Source organism: Thunnus albacares, chromosome 5, assembly GCF_914725855.1.
Source record: "Thunnus albacares chromosome 5, fThuAlb1.1, whole genome shotgun sequence".
Lineage (NCBI taxonomy): Eukaryota > Metazoa > Chordata > Actinopteri > Scombriformes > Scombridae > Thunnus > Thunnus albacares.
The window spans coordinates 22,519,343-22,536,994 of record NC_058110.1 but is presented as its reverse complement, the minus strand read 5'-3'; the positions used below and the strand labels follow the sequence as shown (position 1 = coordinate 22,536,994).

At 38.1% G+C, this 17,652-nt stretch overlaps 2 protein-coding genes across 2 annotated transcripts; one reads left to right on the top strand and one right to left on the bottom strand.

Moving 5' to 3' along the window:
• Positions 1-218: 218 nt before the first annotated feature.
• LOC122982645 (receptor-type tyrosine-protein phosphatase V-like) lies at positions 219-4,773 on the bottom strand. Its single transcript, XM_044352074.1, has 11 exons — positions 4,632-4,773; positions 4,020-4,113; positions 3,301-3,400; positions 3,118-3,208; positions 2,937-3,013; positions 2,715-2,849; positions 2,262-2,384; positions 1,954-2,114; positions 1,651-1,786; positions 1,030-1,091; positions 219-911 (listed from the first exon to the last, which is right to left on the bottom strand). Exons 2-11 carry the CDS (start codon positions 4,022-4,024, stop codon positions 680-682), a joined length of 1,122 nt encoding a protein of 373 aa, XP_044208009.1. The 5' UTR covers positions 4,025-4,113; positions 4,632-4,773; the 3' UTR covers positions 219-679.
• Positions 4,774-7,357: 2,584 nt separating this feature from the next.
• Positions 7,358-17,407, top strand: LOC122982479 (periphilin-1-like). Its single transcript, XM_044351795.1, has 7 exons — positions 7,358-7,710; positions 9,597-9,677; positions 9,792-9,895; positions 10,053-10,294; positions 13,345-13,403; positions 15,765-15,923; positions 16,786-17,407. Exons 1-7 carry the CDS (start codon positions 7,672-7,674, stop codon positions 16,966-16,968), a joined length of 867 nt encoding a protein of 288 aa, XP_044207730.1. The 5' UTR covers positions 7,358-7,671; the 3' UTR covers positions 16,969-17,407.
• The last annotated feature ends 245 nt before the right edge of the window (positions 17,408-17,652 follow it).

Genomic DNA, 17,652 nt, shown 5'->3' with positions numbered 1-17,652 from the left:
GACTGCGGCACTAAAAAGACTGAAATGTTGAAACATCTACTTGATTTGACTAATTTGGATGACTGAAGCTTCATATTAGTGTCAGATAAACTTTTAAATATATTTTTGCACACAAGGAGGCTTGTGGATTTTTGGCTCCCATCACTTACACTGTAAGTGCATTATGAAGGGATCTTTTAATGGTCAGTATGAACAGGAGGAATAATTATGGCAAGAAAAACCTATTTCAATGTGCATTTGGGCACCTGACTGTTTTTAAGACAGGCTTGAAAGATTGTGAACCTGTCCCTTAACATGAAGAGTGTTTCCTGAAAGGTAACCTGCTGACAGATGTGCTTGCACTCTGTGTTAAATTGCGTACTCAGGTCTCATTGTTCTAATGGATCTTGCAGCAAGTAATTCACAGGCTATTAGAGGAACAGGTTTGACCTGAATGGCAGGTTATCTCCCTAATTTTTACTCCTGGTAACAGTACATACTGCTGCGTCTGTAGTTTCTTCACCAGCATTTATTTGCATGTTGTCAGGCCAGTTTTCCGCCTGCAGGGCTTGTCGTCATACCGCTGCATCACATTATTTCTGCGGTCTCTATTCTTCTGCGTCAGGTATGACAGACCTTACGGCAATGTCTTGCTTGTGTTTTGTATCATCAGCTTTAAAGTATGTGAGTTCATGTGAGTTCAGGAGGTGTGTGATCCCGGATTAAACAGTGATAAGGAAGGCCGCAACCTCCTGAACAGGTTTCCAGGATGTAAAATCTGCTGCACTGTGTTCTGTGGTTGGTCTGATGGAGGTTTCTGTCTGTGGTGGTGATGTCTTCTCCTCCCTGTTCGGTCTCTGGGTCCTGAGGAGCTGTGATGTCGATCCTTAGTGTGGTTAATGTTTGAAGTGGCACCCTGAATCTGGGGGCTGCTGGGAAAGAGAAGACACCTAATTAAAATGTCATCATGCGTTACGGTGACTAATAATATGCTGCCCGCACCGAAACTCAATTTAGTGTGAGCGTTGGTGCTTATTTCTGTATTCTCACCATGCTGAGGTTCCTCCACTGAGCCAGTACTGAAGACACTGATGAACAAATATGTACTGTTCCTGAGTACACACAAAGGAATGAGCAGGTAAAGAGCTTATGTTTGTCACGAACCATTAAAGCACATGATGTTCTTTGAGTAGTAAGGACATAGTGAAATAGATCCAAATGAATTACAGGTATGCATTTGAATACACTTAAAGGTTAGGATCACAATTTTTTCAAGTCTGTCTTGAAACAACAGTCAGGTGCCCATATGAACATTGGAACAGGCTTATATATATATTATATAATAATCATTCCTCTCCCATCCCTCATCTTTTGGCCCCTATCACTGACATTGAAAGTGCATTATGAAGACATTAATCTCCAGAATAAACAGGAGGAATGATTACAGCAAGAAAACATGTCAATGTTTATTTAGGCCCCTGACTGTTGTTATAGGAGACACATTATGAACCTATCCTTTAAGTACATTTTTGTTTATATTGTGGTATTACTGTTTTCATAGCTGTATAGGAACTTAAAACAGTCAAGCATAATTATTTTATCACTATGACATTCTCAAGTTTCATTAATGCCTGATGACCCAGTACAGACGCGTGTTGGTACTGGACTGACCAGATTCTGGACCATCCACATTCGATGTAGCCGTAAATCCTCCACAGCAGCTCGGATATCAGGCCGGATGCCCCTCGCACACAGCTGCATCAGCCACAACAGTGTCACAAACGTCCCTGATCGCCCAACACCTGCACTGAAACACATAACGGAGGATTGATTTTAAACACCAACCCATGTACAGTCTGATAAACCTCCAAACGCGCTTGACAGGATTAGAGGATTAATGCCAACAGAGGCACATTGTTAAGATTATAGGTTTCTTAAAGGAGATGGTGATGGGTTCAAGGTTAGAGGTCAGACCTGCAGTGCACCACAGCCGGCCCCAGACGTGGAATGGCCTCCAAATGTTGCCGCACATGCTCAGTGAAGGCACATAGTGATGAAGGTTCTTTGGGGACGCCCTGGTCTGGCCAGGTAGGGTAGGAGTAGTGTGTGATAATCCTGTCTGTTGGACAGTCTCTCTGAAACACAAACCACCCTCCTTTAATCCAACAACAAGGACTTTTTCTTCTTTGATTGATTACTGGTATGGTCGGTGCACACAGAAGTCAACGGCAGCAGTTTAAGGGTGCCAAACGGGATGATGAATGCGTCCCCCCCACACTCACCTGTCTGAGGTTAATGGTGGTGATAAAATAGTCTGGACCTTGTTTGCGGGTCACTGTCGTCACTTGGATCAGTCCATGATAAACTGTCCCTCGTTCCAGAGGCCAGTATTTGTGACACAGCACCTGCACACACACAAATAAACTGCAAGGTCAATTCCTTTAGGACTTTTAAGGAACTTTCTATTATTGTGTATATTAAAGGAATAGTTGAACGTCTTGGGAATTGCGTTGATCTGCTTTTAGAGCTAGATGAGAAAATCGATACCACTCTCAGACATGAAGCGGTATTGATCCTCTCGTCCAAATTTCAGTTGAGTATTTCCCAAAATGTCAAAATATTATAAGGAACTTGTTCTCATGAGAGAGTCAGAGGTGAATAGAGATTAGCATGCACCAGGCACACACACACATCAACACAGACACACACACAGAAACTTAATGTGTCTTTCTCACTATGTCCTTGTGTCTCAGAGCTGTCACCATGACAATTATCCTGACGTTTTGCTCCCACACCATCCTCCAGAAGTCAGCCGTGGTGTTGTGCAGTGGACCCTGGGTGCAGATGAAGTCTCTTTCTGATCCTCCACCCTGAACACAGACACACAGTCATTAACAGACGGACACAGGTAGTAGGGCGGGTAGAGTAAGAAGTTAAGAAAGTGAACGAGTTCTTACAGGCACAAAACTTGCGTTGATGTAGTCGGAGTGTGCATAGGAATGTTGAATGGACAGCCTCACCCGACAGTGGTCATCTATAATCAGATGTGAACGCAGAAAATGAAGAGCAGGCAAATAAACGTCTCAAACACTGCTAAACATTATTAATGTAAACTGTTCTACTAATTTATGCACTTACATGGCAGAATGTGGGGGTATCTGTTCTTTTCTCTGTTAGCATCTGATTCCCCCACTCTGGTAGGGAGGTCTTTGCCGACTTCACTCAGGTCCTTCACAGAGCCAAAGACATTAGCACATGTGATTAACAATTCTAGCTTCACAAATCGTTAATCCAAGATAAATTTTTAAACATACTATTTACCTCGAACTCCTGCTTAAAGCCTCTCTTGTCATTGCCAGCAAGTGCCTGGCAGTGCAAATTAAACTCCTGCAGGATCTGCGCTCTTGAGAAAGTTTGCACCCTATAAAACATGATTTTGTTTCATTAAGATCACAGATTTTAAGATCATTGATACACTCAGACAAAACAGATAAGTCTGGTGATATTCTTTATTTTTCTTATTGTTAAGAAATGAAAAAAACTACAACCAACAATTAATTGATCCTAACAAGTTTTGTCTGTGTAGCCAAAGCCTGATATACAGCGTATTCCTTTGTGCTTTATTGTTGTACAAAAACAATTAAAAACTCATCAATGAGCCACACTAGGTGTTGCACTAGGTGCACTGCACTACATTTTGTAGTTTATTTTAAGTTGAATCCACATACACCATCCTGCTGTTGTAAATACTCACTAGTGCACCAAGTCTGTGACGGATAGATAGAATCTATCATCTATTTTAGGAAATTATTTAGCCTTTTTTTTAAAAAAAAAAAAAAAAAAAAGGAAGTATATATTTGTGACTATTTTTTTAAGGTGAGAGTCACAGACAGGGTAGAGAAGTTGGAAAGTATTGAGAAATAATTTTGGTCTTTTCAAGGTATTTGTTAAAAAAAAACAAAAAAACAACAACAATGAAAAATATTACTAGTTATTTAATCATATTCTCAGGATGCTATGATGAATTTTGTCAGCCTTACCTCATGTCTTTTCTTGCAGTCAACTTGAAGTAAAAATACAAAGTCAGCAGGGACTCAGGATGTTCAATGATGATAGTCCTTCTCAGTGTCGATGCTGTTAAAAAGATACCAAATCCTCTCTCATGACGTAAACATTTATAAATTCAAATTAAGGATAATCGCTTAAAAAAGAAAGAACAAGAAAACAGAAAGTGAACAACTGAGGTGTTGGTGGATTGTGTCTAATATTGTGTCTGGCTCCTGGTTCCCCCTCCCCCAAGCAGTTAAAAAGGAATTCACCTCCTCAACAGTTATGTGACACCACTAAATACATAACACACAATTGTGCAGCTACATGCAATTACATCTTTTCATGAATTTAGGTAGTTTTACTGTATGAAACTAAAAAAATTATACATTCAAATCTGACTGTACCTCTCTTCCCACTGCCTCATTAAAATAGAAAGGCGTACGCAAATCGCACAGCCCAACATTCACACAGGACAATTAGCAACACTGACCTGACAAGAATGAAAACCTGCTCCAACAAGTTCTCAACCCCAAACAATACAACACCAAAGAACTGCAGACGGACAAATCAGCTTCAGTGTCGTATGTTTGTTTCAGGATTACCTTTCCAAATGGGCCTCCGGTTGAAAAGAGAACAAGTACAAGACCACACTGCTCCAAGTCATCTTAAAAGTTGTCTGATTTGGTTTTAATCATTTCTCTCGCTCTCTGTTTGTGTCTTTTTCTCTCCCCAGGCAGGAAAAAGTGTGATGGGTGGAGACTGTGGGTGGAGATAGGAACACAAAACTTCAGAGGGGGGATGTCATAATGTGATGGCCTCAACTATTCTTTTTACTCACTGTGTCATTCGTTGCAACTGGAAAACAAAATGTCTTTACTTCTAGGAAATCTCTTCCATTCTGAGTACAGATTTATTTACTCGTGTCATTTCCATTGTGGCATTTAGGTTAAATTTTTACCTGAGAGTTTACTCAAGCCACATCTCGCTTAAGAGTGAACTAAACCAACAAGAATTTTTTTTGTTTGTTTAGTTTAACACATATTTGTGTTATTTCTAACAGAAACATATATAAACAAGACAAATTTTCTTACTAACATGTTACATCATCAGTCTTGTCAGATACAAAAATACAATGACACATTGCAGCATATTTCATAGTGTATTGCTTAGTCGCCTTAATAAGAGGCCATCCCAGCTGTTTCTTCTTACACACTGTAAAAAGGCCAATTAACAATTACAATTAACTTAATGATTGGATTTTAATGATAGACTTCATGATTTATTTATTTTTTTGTTTTGTCAAAACAGGTTACAGTGTGATATTCATGATGTTCAGCACAAATTGTTGTACAGTGTATGTATTGTGTATGTACAGTACCAGTCAAAAGTTGGGACACACTTTCTCATGTATCCAAACTTTTGACTGGTACTATATGAGGAAAAATGGTCTGTTGATGTTTGATATGAACCTAAATAACAAACATATTGTCGCGTGAAAAACAACAGGTGTTACACTTACAGTAAGTTCAGATCTATTACATTTTCCTATAGAAACAGGCAGGTTTAAAAGTCTCCCTGAAGAGAAAAGGCTTTGTTTTTTTATTTGATTTAGGTGTGACTGAAAATAAAGTCCATTCTATGTTACATTGCTAATTGTATACTTTTTTAGTAAAACCTCTTAAATTCCTGGTAAGTTCTTCTGAATGAGTGAATATTTAAAAAAAAAAACAAAAAAACAAAACTTGAGTTATGTTTTTGAAAGGGCAATTTTTTTTCACTGTCATGTTATAAATAAGTTATTTTCTTGTCTGGAAAATGTTTCACCACTGCAACAGTATTTTTTGGTGAACAACACAGTAAATAACAACCAAGTAACTAATTAACTGTGCTTGGGGGAGAAAAAAAAAGCTTCAAGCTTACATTTCTAGTTTAAGGATTTGTGAGCACACATGTCCTGATACAACACTAAAAAGTAGTTCTACATATGGTTATAGTTCATATTTTATTCACATTTGCACAAAGATGCACTCTTGGTAAGTCATTTAAAAACATGGACACACAGTAAATGGCTACACAAAGATCACAGGTGCTTTGAGTATGTCCTTGAAGAAGCAGAGTAATAAACATTTTGTTTTATTACACTCATAAATGATTTTATTTCACTCATAACTGCATTATGACAGAAAGTGTTAGGTTAATTATTTGCAGAAGTGTCACTCCTTGCTGTTTTCGATGAGGAAGTGAATACATTAACTGTCCACAGATACTCTTCTTTAGTTTGTTTAAATCAAATTTCCAAGCCTTAATTTTAGGTTTCAGTATACTGTTTAAAAAATCTTCACTAGTTGTTGAAGTGCGCCATCATTTGGTAAAACCACAGTCAGTCATGTAGTCTGACTGTAACACAAAGGTGTCAACAGGTGTGACAGAAGAGGCTATAGGGGGAATTAGTGTCATATGAAATACTGCCAAAATTATTAGGGCTGCTGCCAAATTAAACCTGAGTGTCATGTAATTGAAATAACATCAATCCACAGCTGTGTGTACTTTCAATAGGAAGTACTTGCTGTGAAGTCTAAAGGTCAGTGACAAAGGATTTTGAGTAATTGAATGTTAAGGATATAAAGCTGTCATAAATGCTGCAATATTGCCAACTGTTAGCAGATTGTGTTTATATTCATGGCTCAAATGATGCTATAATATGGTGAAAATATTTTTCATATTCTTTATTTCAGTCAAACTTTCACTGTCCCACTTTAGTTTGAAATGTGGGACAGCTGGTTTTACTATTGTGGGCCAGTTATATATGTTGTTAAAAATGTGCAATGCCATTAATAGCTATTTTTAGACAGATTGAAAATTATATTATTACTAATATTAGTACATAATGCATATGCCTAATAATAATAACACATTACTATAATATCTGTAACAACAAAAACATTGCAGTGACCAAACATGGGCTTGGACTTTGGCCTTGAGTGTTACTGAACAGAGAAGTCAGTGTCCCAGATTTCAGCCTGAACTGTCCCACATCAGGGAATGCACATAATCTGGGACACTTTGGCACAGGGAGCACTTTTACATTTGACATGTCTTCTCCGAGTGTGATATTCTCTTTTCTTATAATGCTTTGAAAACACCTTGGGGATATCAGAGTGGTATTAGTTGCAGATATAATTTATTGGCTTTATATCAAAATATACCGCTGAAGTGCGAGTTGCAGAAATTGTCCCACATTACTGTAATTCAGTAATAATAATTCATTGTGGACTGCGCCTGCGTGACTTTATAAGCGGCGTTGCCCGGTTGTAATGTTTCGGTTTTGATTAGACTTTATGGCTGCAGTCTGAATCTGATTGGGTGGCTGTTGAAAAAGGAAGTAAAAACATTGCTGCGCAACTCTCACTAAACGCAGGTTGTTGCTCGTGGACACCGTGTGAGATATTTAACTTAGTACACACACTAAACTAGTCGACACGGTCCAGTGTGCGAGCTGATAGACCGTGAAGGAGACAGAAATGCAAAGAAGTCACCTCTCGAGACACTTTTGAGAGGTCACGCGCGCTTCCTGGTGTGGATTTTTACGAAGAAGGGAAGTCATTCATAAAGAGCAGACTTCGACCTGCAAAACTGGCGGACATGGAGCATGCTCGACCACAGGACCCGCAGCAAAGCAAGGTAAAACCATTTCCTGGGAGTGAGGAGTAAAAACTGACAGCTGTCACTAAGTGATTCATCATAAGTCTGCTAAACCCCCCCACCCCCCCGAAAAATAAATAAATAAAGAAATAAATAAATTACACCTTCATGTTCAATCATTTGAAATAAAACCAATAACTGAGGGACAGGACACCAACAAAAACTGTACTTACTAAATATTTAGAAAAATACTTTACACATATCAAGTGCATTAACAGTGACACCACAGGAAACCTTTTTAAGCACATGAGGGCACTAATGAGTATCACAGGAGTACACACACACACACACACAAGTGATGCTATACACCTTAGAGATGTGGTTCTCAAAGTGGAGTGTGGGACCCCCAGGGAGCTTTGAAGGGGTTCTAGGGGGTCCCAAGCAGGAGGAATAACTTAAAGGGGAATAACTTATTTTCACTATAATTCCATAACACAGTGACAGAATGTATGAATATTCTTCTCATAAGTTTCATACACTTTCTCTAATAAAACATCTAAAAAAAAAAATAGGGGATAGATAAGATAGGGGTCCGCAGTCAGTTTAGGGATCCTTGACATGAAAAAATTTGAGAACCACTGCCTTAGAGCACTTAATGAATAGCTTAAAGATAAACAGGTTTCTTTTCAAGAAACTGAGTAGTATTAAAACATTTTATTTTACCACAGTGTCACTCACAAGAGACTACGACAGACAAACAGTGTGGTATTGACTTTTTTATGTATTTATATATATATTCAATAGTTATCTCTCAGTGTGTTGTAAAGACATTCAATACTCTTCTGACACTCATAGAGTTTACAACAACTAAATGTAAATTAGATTTCCTGAGTTGCTAATCCTCAGTATCACATTATATTTAAAGAACCAATGCACAGTTTGAAAATCCTTAAAACACTAAATACATCTTTATTTTCTTAAGGAATAACATCTGCAATGTTTCTGTATTATTTGTATTACAATATCTAGAGTTGCAACTAATGATTACTGTAATTATTGGTTAACCTGTCTATTATTTCTTTGATTTAACTAATGTGAAGTGTGTGTCTGTGTGTGTGTATTTATGTTTGGATGAGAGGTGTATGTGTCTCGTGTAAGATGAATGATTGTGATAATACTTGGAAATGTGAATGTGCATGTGTCTTATGTCTTGTGTCTTGTGTATGTGAATGTATCTACATTTCATGTTAGCCTGACACCATCCTAGGATATACTGTATATATACACCATATACTGTATATACTGTTTATATACTGTTTATATACACTATATACTGTATATATAGTGTATATATACAGTATATATATACAGGATATAGTGTATATAAACACTATATCCTGTATATATAGTGTATATATATACAGTATATATAGTGTATATATACTGTATATACTGTTTTTATACACTATATACTGTATATGTACTGTATATATACACTGTGTACACATCTTATAGTGTATATCAATGTATTATCATTTATTTTGGTTAATGAAGGAGGTTGTAAGCAAACCCCTGTAGTAGAAAGCATGAAATCAAATAAAGATAATTATCAATCAAACAAAATCTTTGATTTTTAGTCTATAAAACATCAGAAAATGATTGACTGATTTTGGCTGGCCAACAGTCCAAAAAACATTTAGTTTACTTTCACATAAGACAAAGAAAGAGACAAATCCTCCCATTTGAGAAGCTGAAACCAGACAATGTTTGACTTTTTTAGCTTGAAAAATGACTTTTTTACCAATAATCAAAATAATTGCCAGTTATTTTTCTATTACTCAACTGATCGATTAATTGTTAACTTTTTCAGCTCTAATAATATCATACACGATATTAACTGTTAACATGGTGCTTTCTTTCTGCAGGGCTCCACGTCGTGGCACAAGGAACACAGTGAGGAGTCTGCTGACAAGAGGCCCGCTGACAGCTCTGTGTCTCCCACTCAAGTACGTCTTGTTCTGAGATGTCATGTCTCAAATGACCTTTTTAGACTGTAAAATTGTTCTACTCTCTTTGTAATCACGACGCTGTGATAAATCGGTTTACCCCTGTTGATTCAGGATGAGAAGAGGCCGATCAGGAGAGTGCGAAGTCCATCCAGGCCGAGGGCGTGGCTATCCAGTTCTTACAAGCCCAAGTTTGCAGGGCGATTCTACAAGCCTCGGTAAGACTGAAATGGCGAGATCAGGGAGCACATTGTATTGTATTTTCCTTACAGTGTGTTCTCTTTCCATGTCCAGTATGAACAGTTGACTTTTTTTTACCTGCAAAGTATTGCCAACTGTGGCTGCTCTGAAAGCGTTTTCCTTCTCATGTTGCAGTTTTTCGAGGGACGACCATTCATTCTACAAACCTGGCTTCAGCAGCCACAAGTACCATTACTTCAAACCCCATTCTTACTTCAGCCGGAGGGATCATTTCCACCCTAAACTTCACCACATTGCACTAAGGGAGAGGGAGCGAGAAAAGGAACGATACGAGCAGAGGGATAGGGATCAAAAGAAGGAGCGATATGAGAAGAGAGAGAGCGCTGATGGGAGTTCACCTCCAAAACAAAACAGCAGTAAGTTTATGTTCATTTGAACATTTACTGAACATACACATCAGGTCACACTATACAGCCAAAAGTATGTTTAGACTGGGGCAGATTTAAAGGTTTTGATTATGTTCCTGTTAAGGGAAATCATAACGTTGGATGTTTGAGCTTCACTGTGCAGAATGCTGTCGGCTGTTTTCATATTTATCTGCTGAAAGTGGAAAGTTTCTCTTTGTTTAATTCATTAAATCTGAATATATCACTACGAGCATGATTTGTGACATCACAACTAGTTTGGAGCCAACCATAGTCCACATATTGTATATGATGTGGACACTTGAAGCCCCCACTGCAAACAAACTTTATTGTGCAGCAGGAGACATTTTGTGTCCAGCAGTTAAACTTTAAACAAAAAATATTCATAGCCTCTGGATTTTTTTTAATGAGGGAGAAGGAGTAGATGTCATTTTAAAGTATTTTAAATAATTGAACTTTTTTTGTGGAAAAAAAAAAATCAGACACAAATGATTATTCAAAACAGTATTTCTATCTGTCTTTAAAACGTGTCTGGAGGGCGTCTTTAATGCCACAGCATGCAATGATATTTTATGTGGCAACAGTTTGGGGAAGTCCATCGCAAGGTCCCTCTGCACAAAGCGAGGTTCATAAAGAAATGACTTTTCTGATGTTTGGTGTGGAAGAACTTGACTGGCCTGCACAAGGCTCCAATTTCAACCTCATCAAACACCTTTGGCTATTAATATGATGGCGTCAGCTATTTTTGTACTCACAATGTCATCAGGACTCAACCTTGCTAAGACTTCCTGTGCAGTGGAGTCAACCAGTAATAACAAGCCCCAGTGCAAGATTTTTATCAGGACTTATTCACCTATTGTCAGTATTGCAGACAACTAGGATTTCTAGCTCTGGTGTTCACACTACCATTTCTTATGCACAAGAATATAAATAATGTAAATAAGTCAGTTTGAAGTTGTATAACATTTGCTTTTTTTGTTATTTTAAAGATGATGTTTCCTTGTGGCGTTGTACAGTGTATGAGGCAGGATTTTAAAACTATGTTGCTGATGAGGGTTCAAACCAGACTATCACAGGTTTTAATTGTAGTACATACAGTTATAAAGGGCTGGAGAACCAAAAAGATATTTCAGCAGAGAGAAGACAGGAAATAAGTGGTGAAAGTGGTGCAACAAATGTCCCTAACTGCACTCAAACCAAGAACGTTACGGTTCATGATTGGTGCTTACTACCGACCTTGGACGTCCAAATATGTTGCTGACAAAACTATAAAAGCACTCTGAAAATACTATAATATTGTTTTATCCTTACTTTTGGCACATGATTATCAAAAATATCATATTTCATATTTTAAAAAATACATGCTAAGCAAGCAACTTTATTCATGCAACAAAGAAAACTGACTGAAGCAAATTTGAAAACACCCACCGCCATAATAACCTCTTCACCTACAATATTATCCACACACACAGATTAAAAATGTAATTGTAACAATGATAGACATGAGTTAGTTTCTTTGAAGGTATATAAACTGCTTCTGGTCCGACTTCATTTTAAGCAGACTGGACCAATTAAGCACCAGCTGCACTGATATTATTTCCGTCATTTCTCTTGAGGCTGAATGGGAGCAAATCCCTGCAGCCAAAATCTTGTGGAAAACCTTCCCAGAAGAGTGGAGGCTTTTATAGCAGCATATGAGTGGCCATGGTTTTGGAATAAGATGTATAGCAATCAGATATGACTGTAATGTTTGGGTGTCAATATACTTTTGGCCATAAAGTGAATGAATCTGTGAGTTGGTAGGAGAGTATTTTCTGCTTTAGGGATTAAATGCAATAACAGAGGCACATGTACATTATAATGATAAAACACCACCACAAACTACACAAATAAATAATATTATAAACTTAACAAATGTAATGTAAGCCTCTGTCTTATTGTCTCCACCCTCTGTGTATATGAACACATTTATACACGCATATACAGTATATTTACATGAGCTTTACAGTAACTTTGTGCACTTTATGAAATGACCATTGGGTGGCAGTGCAAGCAAACACAGGCAACAGAGCATTTTCATGAGCTCTTTGCATTACAAATACTTGGAGGGCATTTGCTCATCGTGGTATCTGGTGGTTGGTAGGTAGTCACATTCTGGTAGCAACAAACCAGTGTTACATAATACTGATAACTAAGAAGCTTTTCCTGGAATCAATAGACGGATCACGTCAACACTCTTAACGAGTTGATAGTAGTCGAGCTGTTACACAGTATGTCTGAAAATAATGTAGTTTAGTTACAGGTAGATTTATAAGAAACATGAGGATGACCTCATCAGTTGTCAGTGTGAAGTCTGGAAGTAAACAGGAGGACTTTAAAATCTGTTATGATTATGTTTCCTTGGTTTTAACACTAATTATGAAGCTCGTGTTTCAGATTTCTCCTCATCTGTTGCTGGTATGAAGTGGCTCGGTATGTTGTTGTTAACGACTGAGCTGTTGGTACTGTATGTTTTTATCTTCTCTCGCACTCAGGCACTGTATCTGTGCGCACACTGCAGCACTGTGGAGGTGTGCGTTTGTGTATGTGTGAGTGTGGAACAGGTTTTTCGTGTGCCAGAGTGATGGTGCGATGATGGTGACTCATCGCTGATTTGTGTGTATATATGAGAGAGAGAGAGAGGAGCCAGCAGTATATAATGAGCCATAACAAAGCTATTGCTTCACATAGGAATACTGCAGTCCAATGTTGCAAGGAAAGTTTCCCAAATATCAGCAGATTCTGCTTAAAGTTATATTGATTATAGACCTCAATACCTGCCAAGAAAATGAGTGTTGTTCTAACAGGAGCCCGAGGAGACAGAGAGGTTGATTAGGAGGCTTTAAACATCAATGGTGACCTAAAGATGCACCCAAGAGATAAGTACCTGCAGGCATAGTGAAAGGAAAAAGAAGACTCTACTAACATGTATCAATCATTTTGTTTCAGATAGTAGACAAATTCCTGTGTTGTACTGACCTTCTGGTTTGTCTGTTTTCCAGCTACTAGACCTTTCTCACCCAGGCGCACTGCCAGCAGAGACAAGGACATTCAGTTCATCGTAAGTTCACAAGCAGAAAAACCTGCTTTCTATATGGATTGTGGAAAACTATGGTGCTCCATCCATCCCTTAAAACCTAATACTAAACTTCCCTACAGAATATTGATTTGTCTGATTGTTGGTATTGAGATATGATTTCTAAAAGCTTTATTCTGACCAGAAAATAAAAACATTTGAAGATGACATTCATTTTAAATGGTAAAATTTTTTTGTCACCACAGCTTCAAATAACAATCATTATCAATTAAGCTGCTGAATAATTTCCTGAGTAACTGCTGGGTCTTTAAAATGTCATAAAATACTGAAAAATGCTTGTCACAATTCCCTAAAACCAAAAGTGACATTTTCAAATGTCTTATTTTGTATAACCAAAAGTGCAAACTCCAAATATATTCAGTTTGCAATGACAGAAAAGCAGCAAGTCCTCCCATTGTAGAAGCTGGAACCAGAGAATGTTTCTGCTTAAAAAAAAAATCAAATCGCTTATCAAATTAGTTTTTCTGTCGTCGGTTAATCAAATAATAATCTGAGCTCTAGGAGAAATACTTCACATCATAACAAACGTCATTAATAATTGTCTGAAACATCAACAAAATCGGTAGTTGTTTTAATGTTAATATTTAATAGTTAATATTTTATTCAAGATTTTCCCATTACAGTTTTACCTGATGTGCCGTGTTTGTTCATCAGACATAAAATCAGAGCAGAGACTTATGGGAACAGCTCAGGTGCTGCAAAAAAGGCTGAAATTACATGATCGCATAAATTTCTTGGCTGACCTAAACACAGCGAGGAGCGGAGCAGCACATGATGAATCACTGCTGATCACTGTTGCAGTGGAGGAAGAACGAAAGAGAGAATCAAAGAATCATTGGGCTGGTTTCTTATTTCTTTCAGTCAATACTCTAATCAGCACTGTGTTAATAAATGTCACTCGAGCTATTGATAACATAAGTTTAGTGGCGGTACAGATCTGTGATTGACAAGTCAGGAAAACAACTAAATGTTCTTATCATGTTAGTTATTAATATTTAATTAATATTTGTTATCACGTTGAGTGAGAACATTTCTTCATTTAGAAGTTAAATGTAGATTTATCAAAGTACGACCACAATTAATATTATGCAAACAACCCTTTATAAAATGTAATCAGGAAAAGCAGTTTTGTTATGTGCAGCGCTGATATTTTATGGTGCCATTTTGTAGTGCAATACTTTATGTATGCTTTGAAGATCAAGAGTAAGAAAAGCTTTTGGGTTGTCAGGTTGTAAGACGTCCCTTCAGCTGGTGTATTTCCTTCTCTAGTACAACTTTCATTGTCTCTGTATCTAGGTATTTAATTCATCTTTATGGCTAAATAGGGGGTAATAAACATATCCTCCTTTATTAATGACTTACTAACATTTATAACTACAGACTTGATGCTGTTAGAGGCTAAGTAACTAAACAACTCATTAAACCTGCATTAAATTACTTGTTAACTATTATTTTGATCACTTAGGGCACCAGAAACAAGATGTTAACACAACACTGACATATTTTAAAGAGTTGATTTTGCGTACATGTTAGCGAACAGTGGCTTATTTACATATTCAGCAGATGTGGAGCAACATTTATTTTAAGTAGTATCTCTTGGGCCACCTGATGAATGTAAGTCCAATATTCACTCTCATTTTAGCTCTGTGTTGTTGTCTACCGACTCCTGACGGAAATATCTGTAACAGCTAATGCTCCACTATGTTCACTAGCTAGCTGCTAACTTTGTTTTCTGCTGTTTGGCGCTGGACAGGTAGCGTACATTGGATTTTTAGAGCTCTTTTTGCTGAAAACAGCTGCTGTGGCAAAACAATGAGCCAAAAAACACTAAAATGCTCTGTAGACAGTCAGGTGATAAATTTCTCCTGTCCCCACGAGTCCCCTTTCTCACTACATGTAGTAATTTGATTTATTGTTAATCTACAAATATTGGCTATGGCAGCTTGAATATAAACTTTTAGGTACTGCATTAATGGCTAAATCAGGGGTTATGTTGGGGGAAGACAGCCACAAATGGGATTTTTACAACCTGACAACCAAGATGATGTTCTTGCTAGTGGCTTATTCTGTGCTCCAAATTATTAACAAATTATTTAAACATGCAAACTATGACTATTCATTGGCATGGACTAAATATGCAATCAGAACATATTCAGACTTATTCACTTGCCTTAGTGTTACAAGTTGACACGTGGAACTTCACTTTCTAGTCATCTTTTGCTTTGCATCTTTAGCAGGTCAGTCCTCATCAGCGTTTGCACCCATGTTCTTGGCCAACTGTCTGATTACTGTAGTCCAACTGTTTTGTCCCATTTTCTCTTTCAGGTTTCTCAGAGTGGCAGGAACCAAAGCAAAGAGAGAGATCACAGGGGGACCAAAAGCAAAGAAAGAGAACGAAGCAGAGATTTGGAGCTCCCTTTAACTGCAAGCCAGACGGCGGCACGAGACAGAGCCATCCAACAGAAGAGGAGAGAGATAGATGAGGTAGAGGAGTGTCATTGCACAGACGCACACACCTTGGGAGAAGGGATAGTTATAAACAGATAGAGGGAGGAGAGATAAGAGAAGCTGGGATTAGAGGAAGAGTGACAGGGAAGATCTTTGAAAGCGCTTGGAGACATGAGACAAGAAAAAAAGATTTGTTTTCTGTCGTCTAAACATAAACTTTGAAATGATGAGCCTGAGGCAACTTGAATGTCATCACTGTCTTCACTTTTGTGAGCCTAAAAAATAAGAGGTCTTATTCTTTGCTTTACATGACTGATTGTGTTATTTTTCAGTTATTTTTCTGTTAATTGAGCAAAAACTTAAAGCAAGGCTATTTATCCCGGATCACCTGTTTAACAAGAGGCTCCAACACGTGCTTTAATGCTGTCTTCAATGTGACAGACATCACATGAGGCTTGGCTCATTGGCTGTGTGTTTGTGTGTGAGAGAGAACGTTTGTGTGTGTGTGTGTGTGTGTGTGTGTGTGTGTGTGTGTGTGTGTGTGTGTGTGTTTCCACCCACTTGATGGAAAAGATGGCCTCTTGCTTTTCATATCTCCATGGTTGCAGGATTGTAGAGGCAGTCTGGCAACAGGTAACTGATGCAAACTTGTCCACAAATACTCTGTATACACACACGATACTTGTGAACAGCCTGCATGTGAGCGTTTTGTTAATCCATTCGGTGGTAATTGCAAACACATGACACGACTTCTCACTCAACTAATTTGTTGTGCTCTCTTCCTTTCCCTTCAACACTCCCACTTCCTCTTCTCTTTTTTTTTTTTTTTTTTTACCAATTCTTGTCACTTTTCGTACCTTCATGCCATTTAAACTCTCCATGGATTTGTGTCTTACAGGTGTACTATCAGGAATGTGAAATGTTCGGCCTTGTGGTAAAGATGCTGATAGCAAAGGACCCGTCTCTGGAGCACCCCATCCAGTCCTCGCTGCAGGAGAACCTCAGGGACATCGGCAAGCGCTGTGTGGATGCCATGGAGAAATTTATAGAGGACTACGACTCCAAGGAGCCGTCTCACTAATCAGACACACACTCCTGCCCGTCTTCCTACCATAGATCCCTCTGGTTAAATCTTTTATAAGATGATTAAACGCTGCTTTTGTGTTTGCCAGTAGAGTTTTTTAGCTCATACATCCTGCTGCCTGGACAAAATCCTTCTCTGTGCTTGACGTTATGCTGAAACTCTGATCAACACTGGTGAAATATGAAAAGGAAACTTTGATTGAAACTTTTGATACTGCTTCTAATTTTGAGAATGTGATGACATGACATGACGTGACTGGTTGTATTGCTTTTTGTGTCTTTAAAGGGGACCTATTATGCTAATTTCTATATTTTTATTTTTGGACTCCACAAGAGTAGCTTTGCATAGTTCACAGTTCAAACCCTTTATGCAGCCCCTCGGTTCAGCCTCTGTCTCTAACAGGCCGTTGTAGCTTCTGTCTCTTTAAGGCCGGGACAGTGATGATGATGTTTGATGAAGAGCTGCTCACCTCCAACAGGTTAACAATTTATTTTACTTTGCCATGCTGTGAAATGGAAAAACACTCACAGAGTGCCAGCTCGACTTGGCGTGACTGACCCCAAAACAATGGAAAAATGCCATAATTTTAGCAGAGCAGAGCAGTGCATTTAAGCGCTGTGCGTGGAGCAGATGACCATATAAAGAAATCCGTCACAAGCCATCATTGGCTCAGACTGAAAG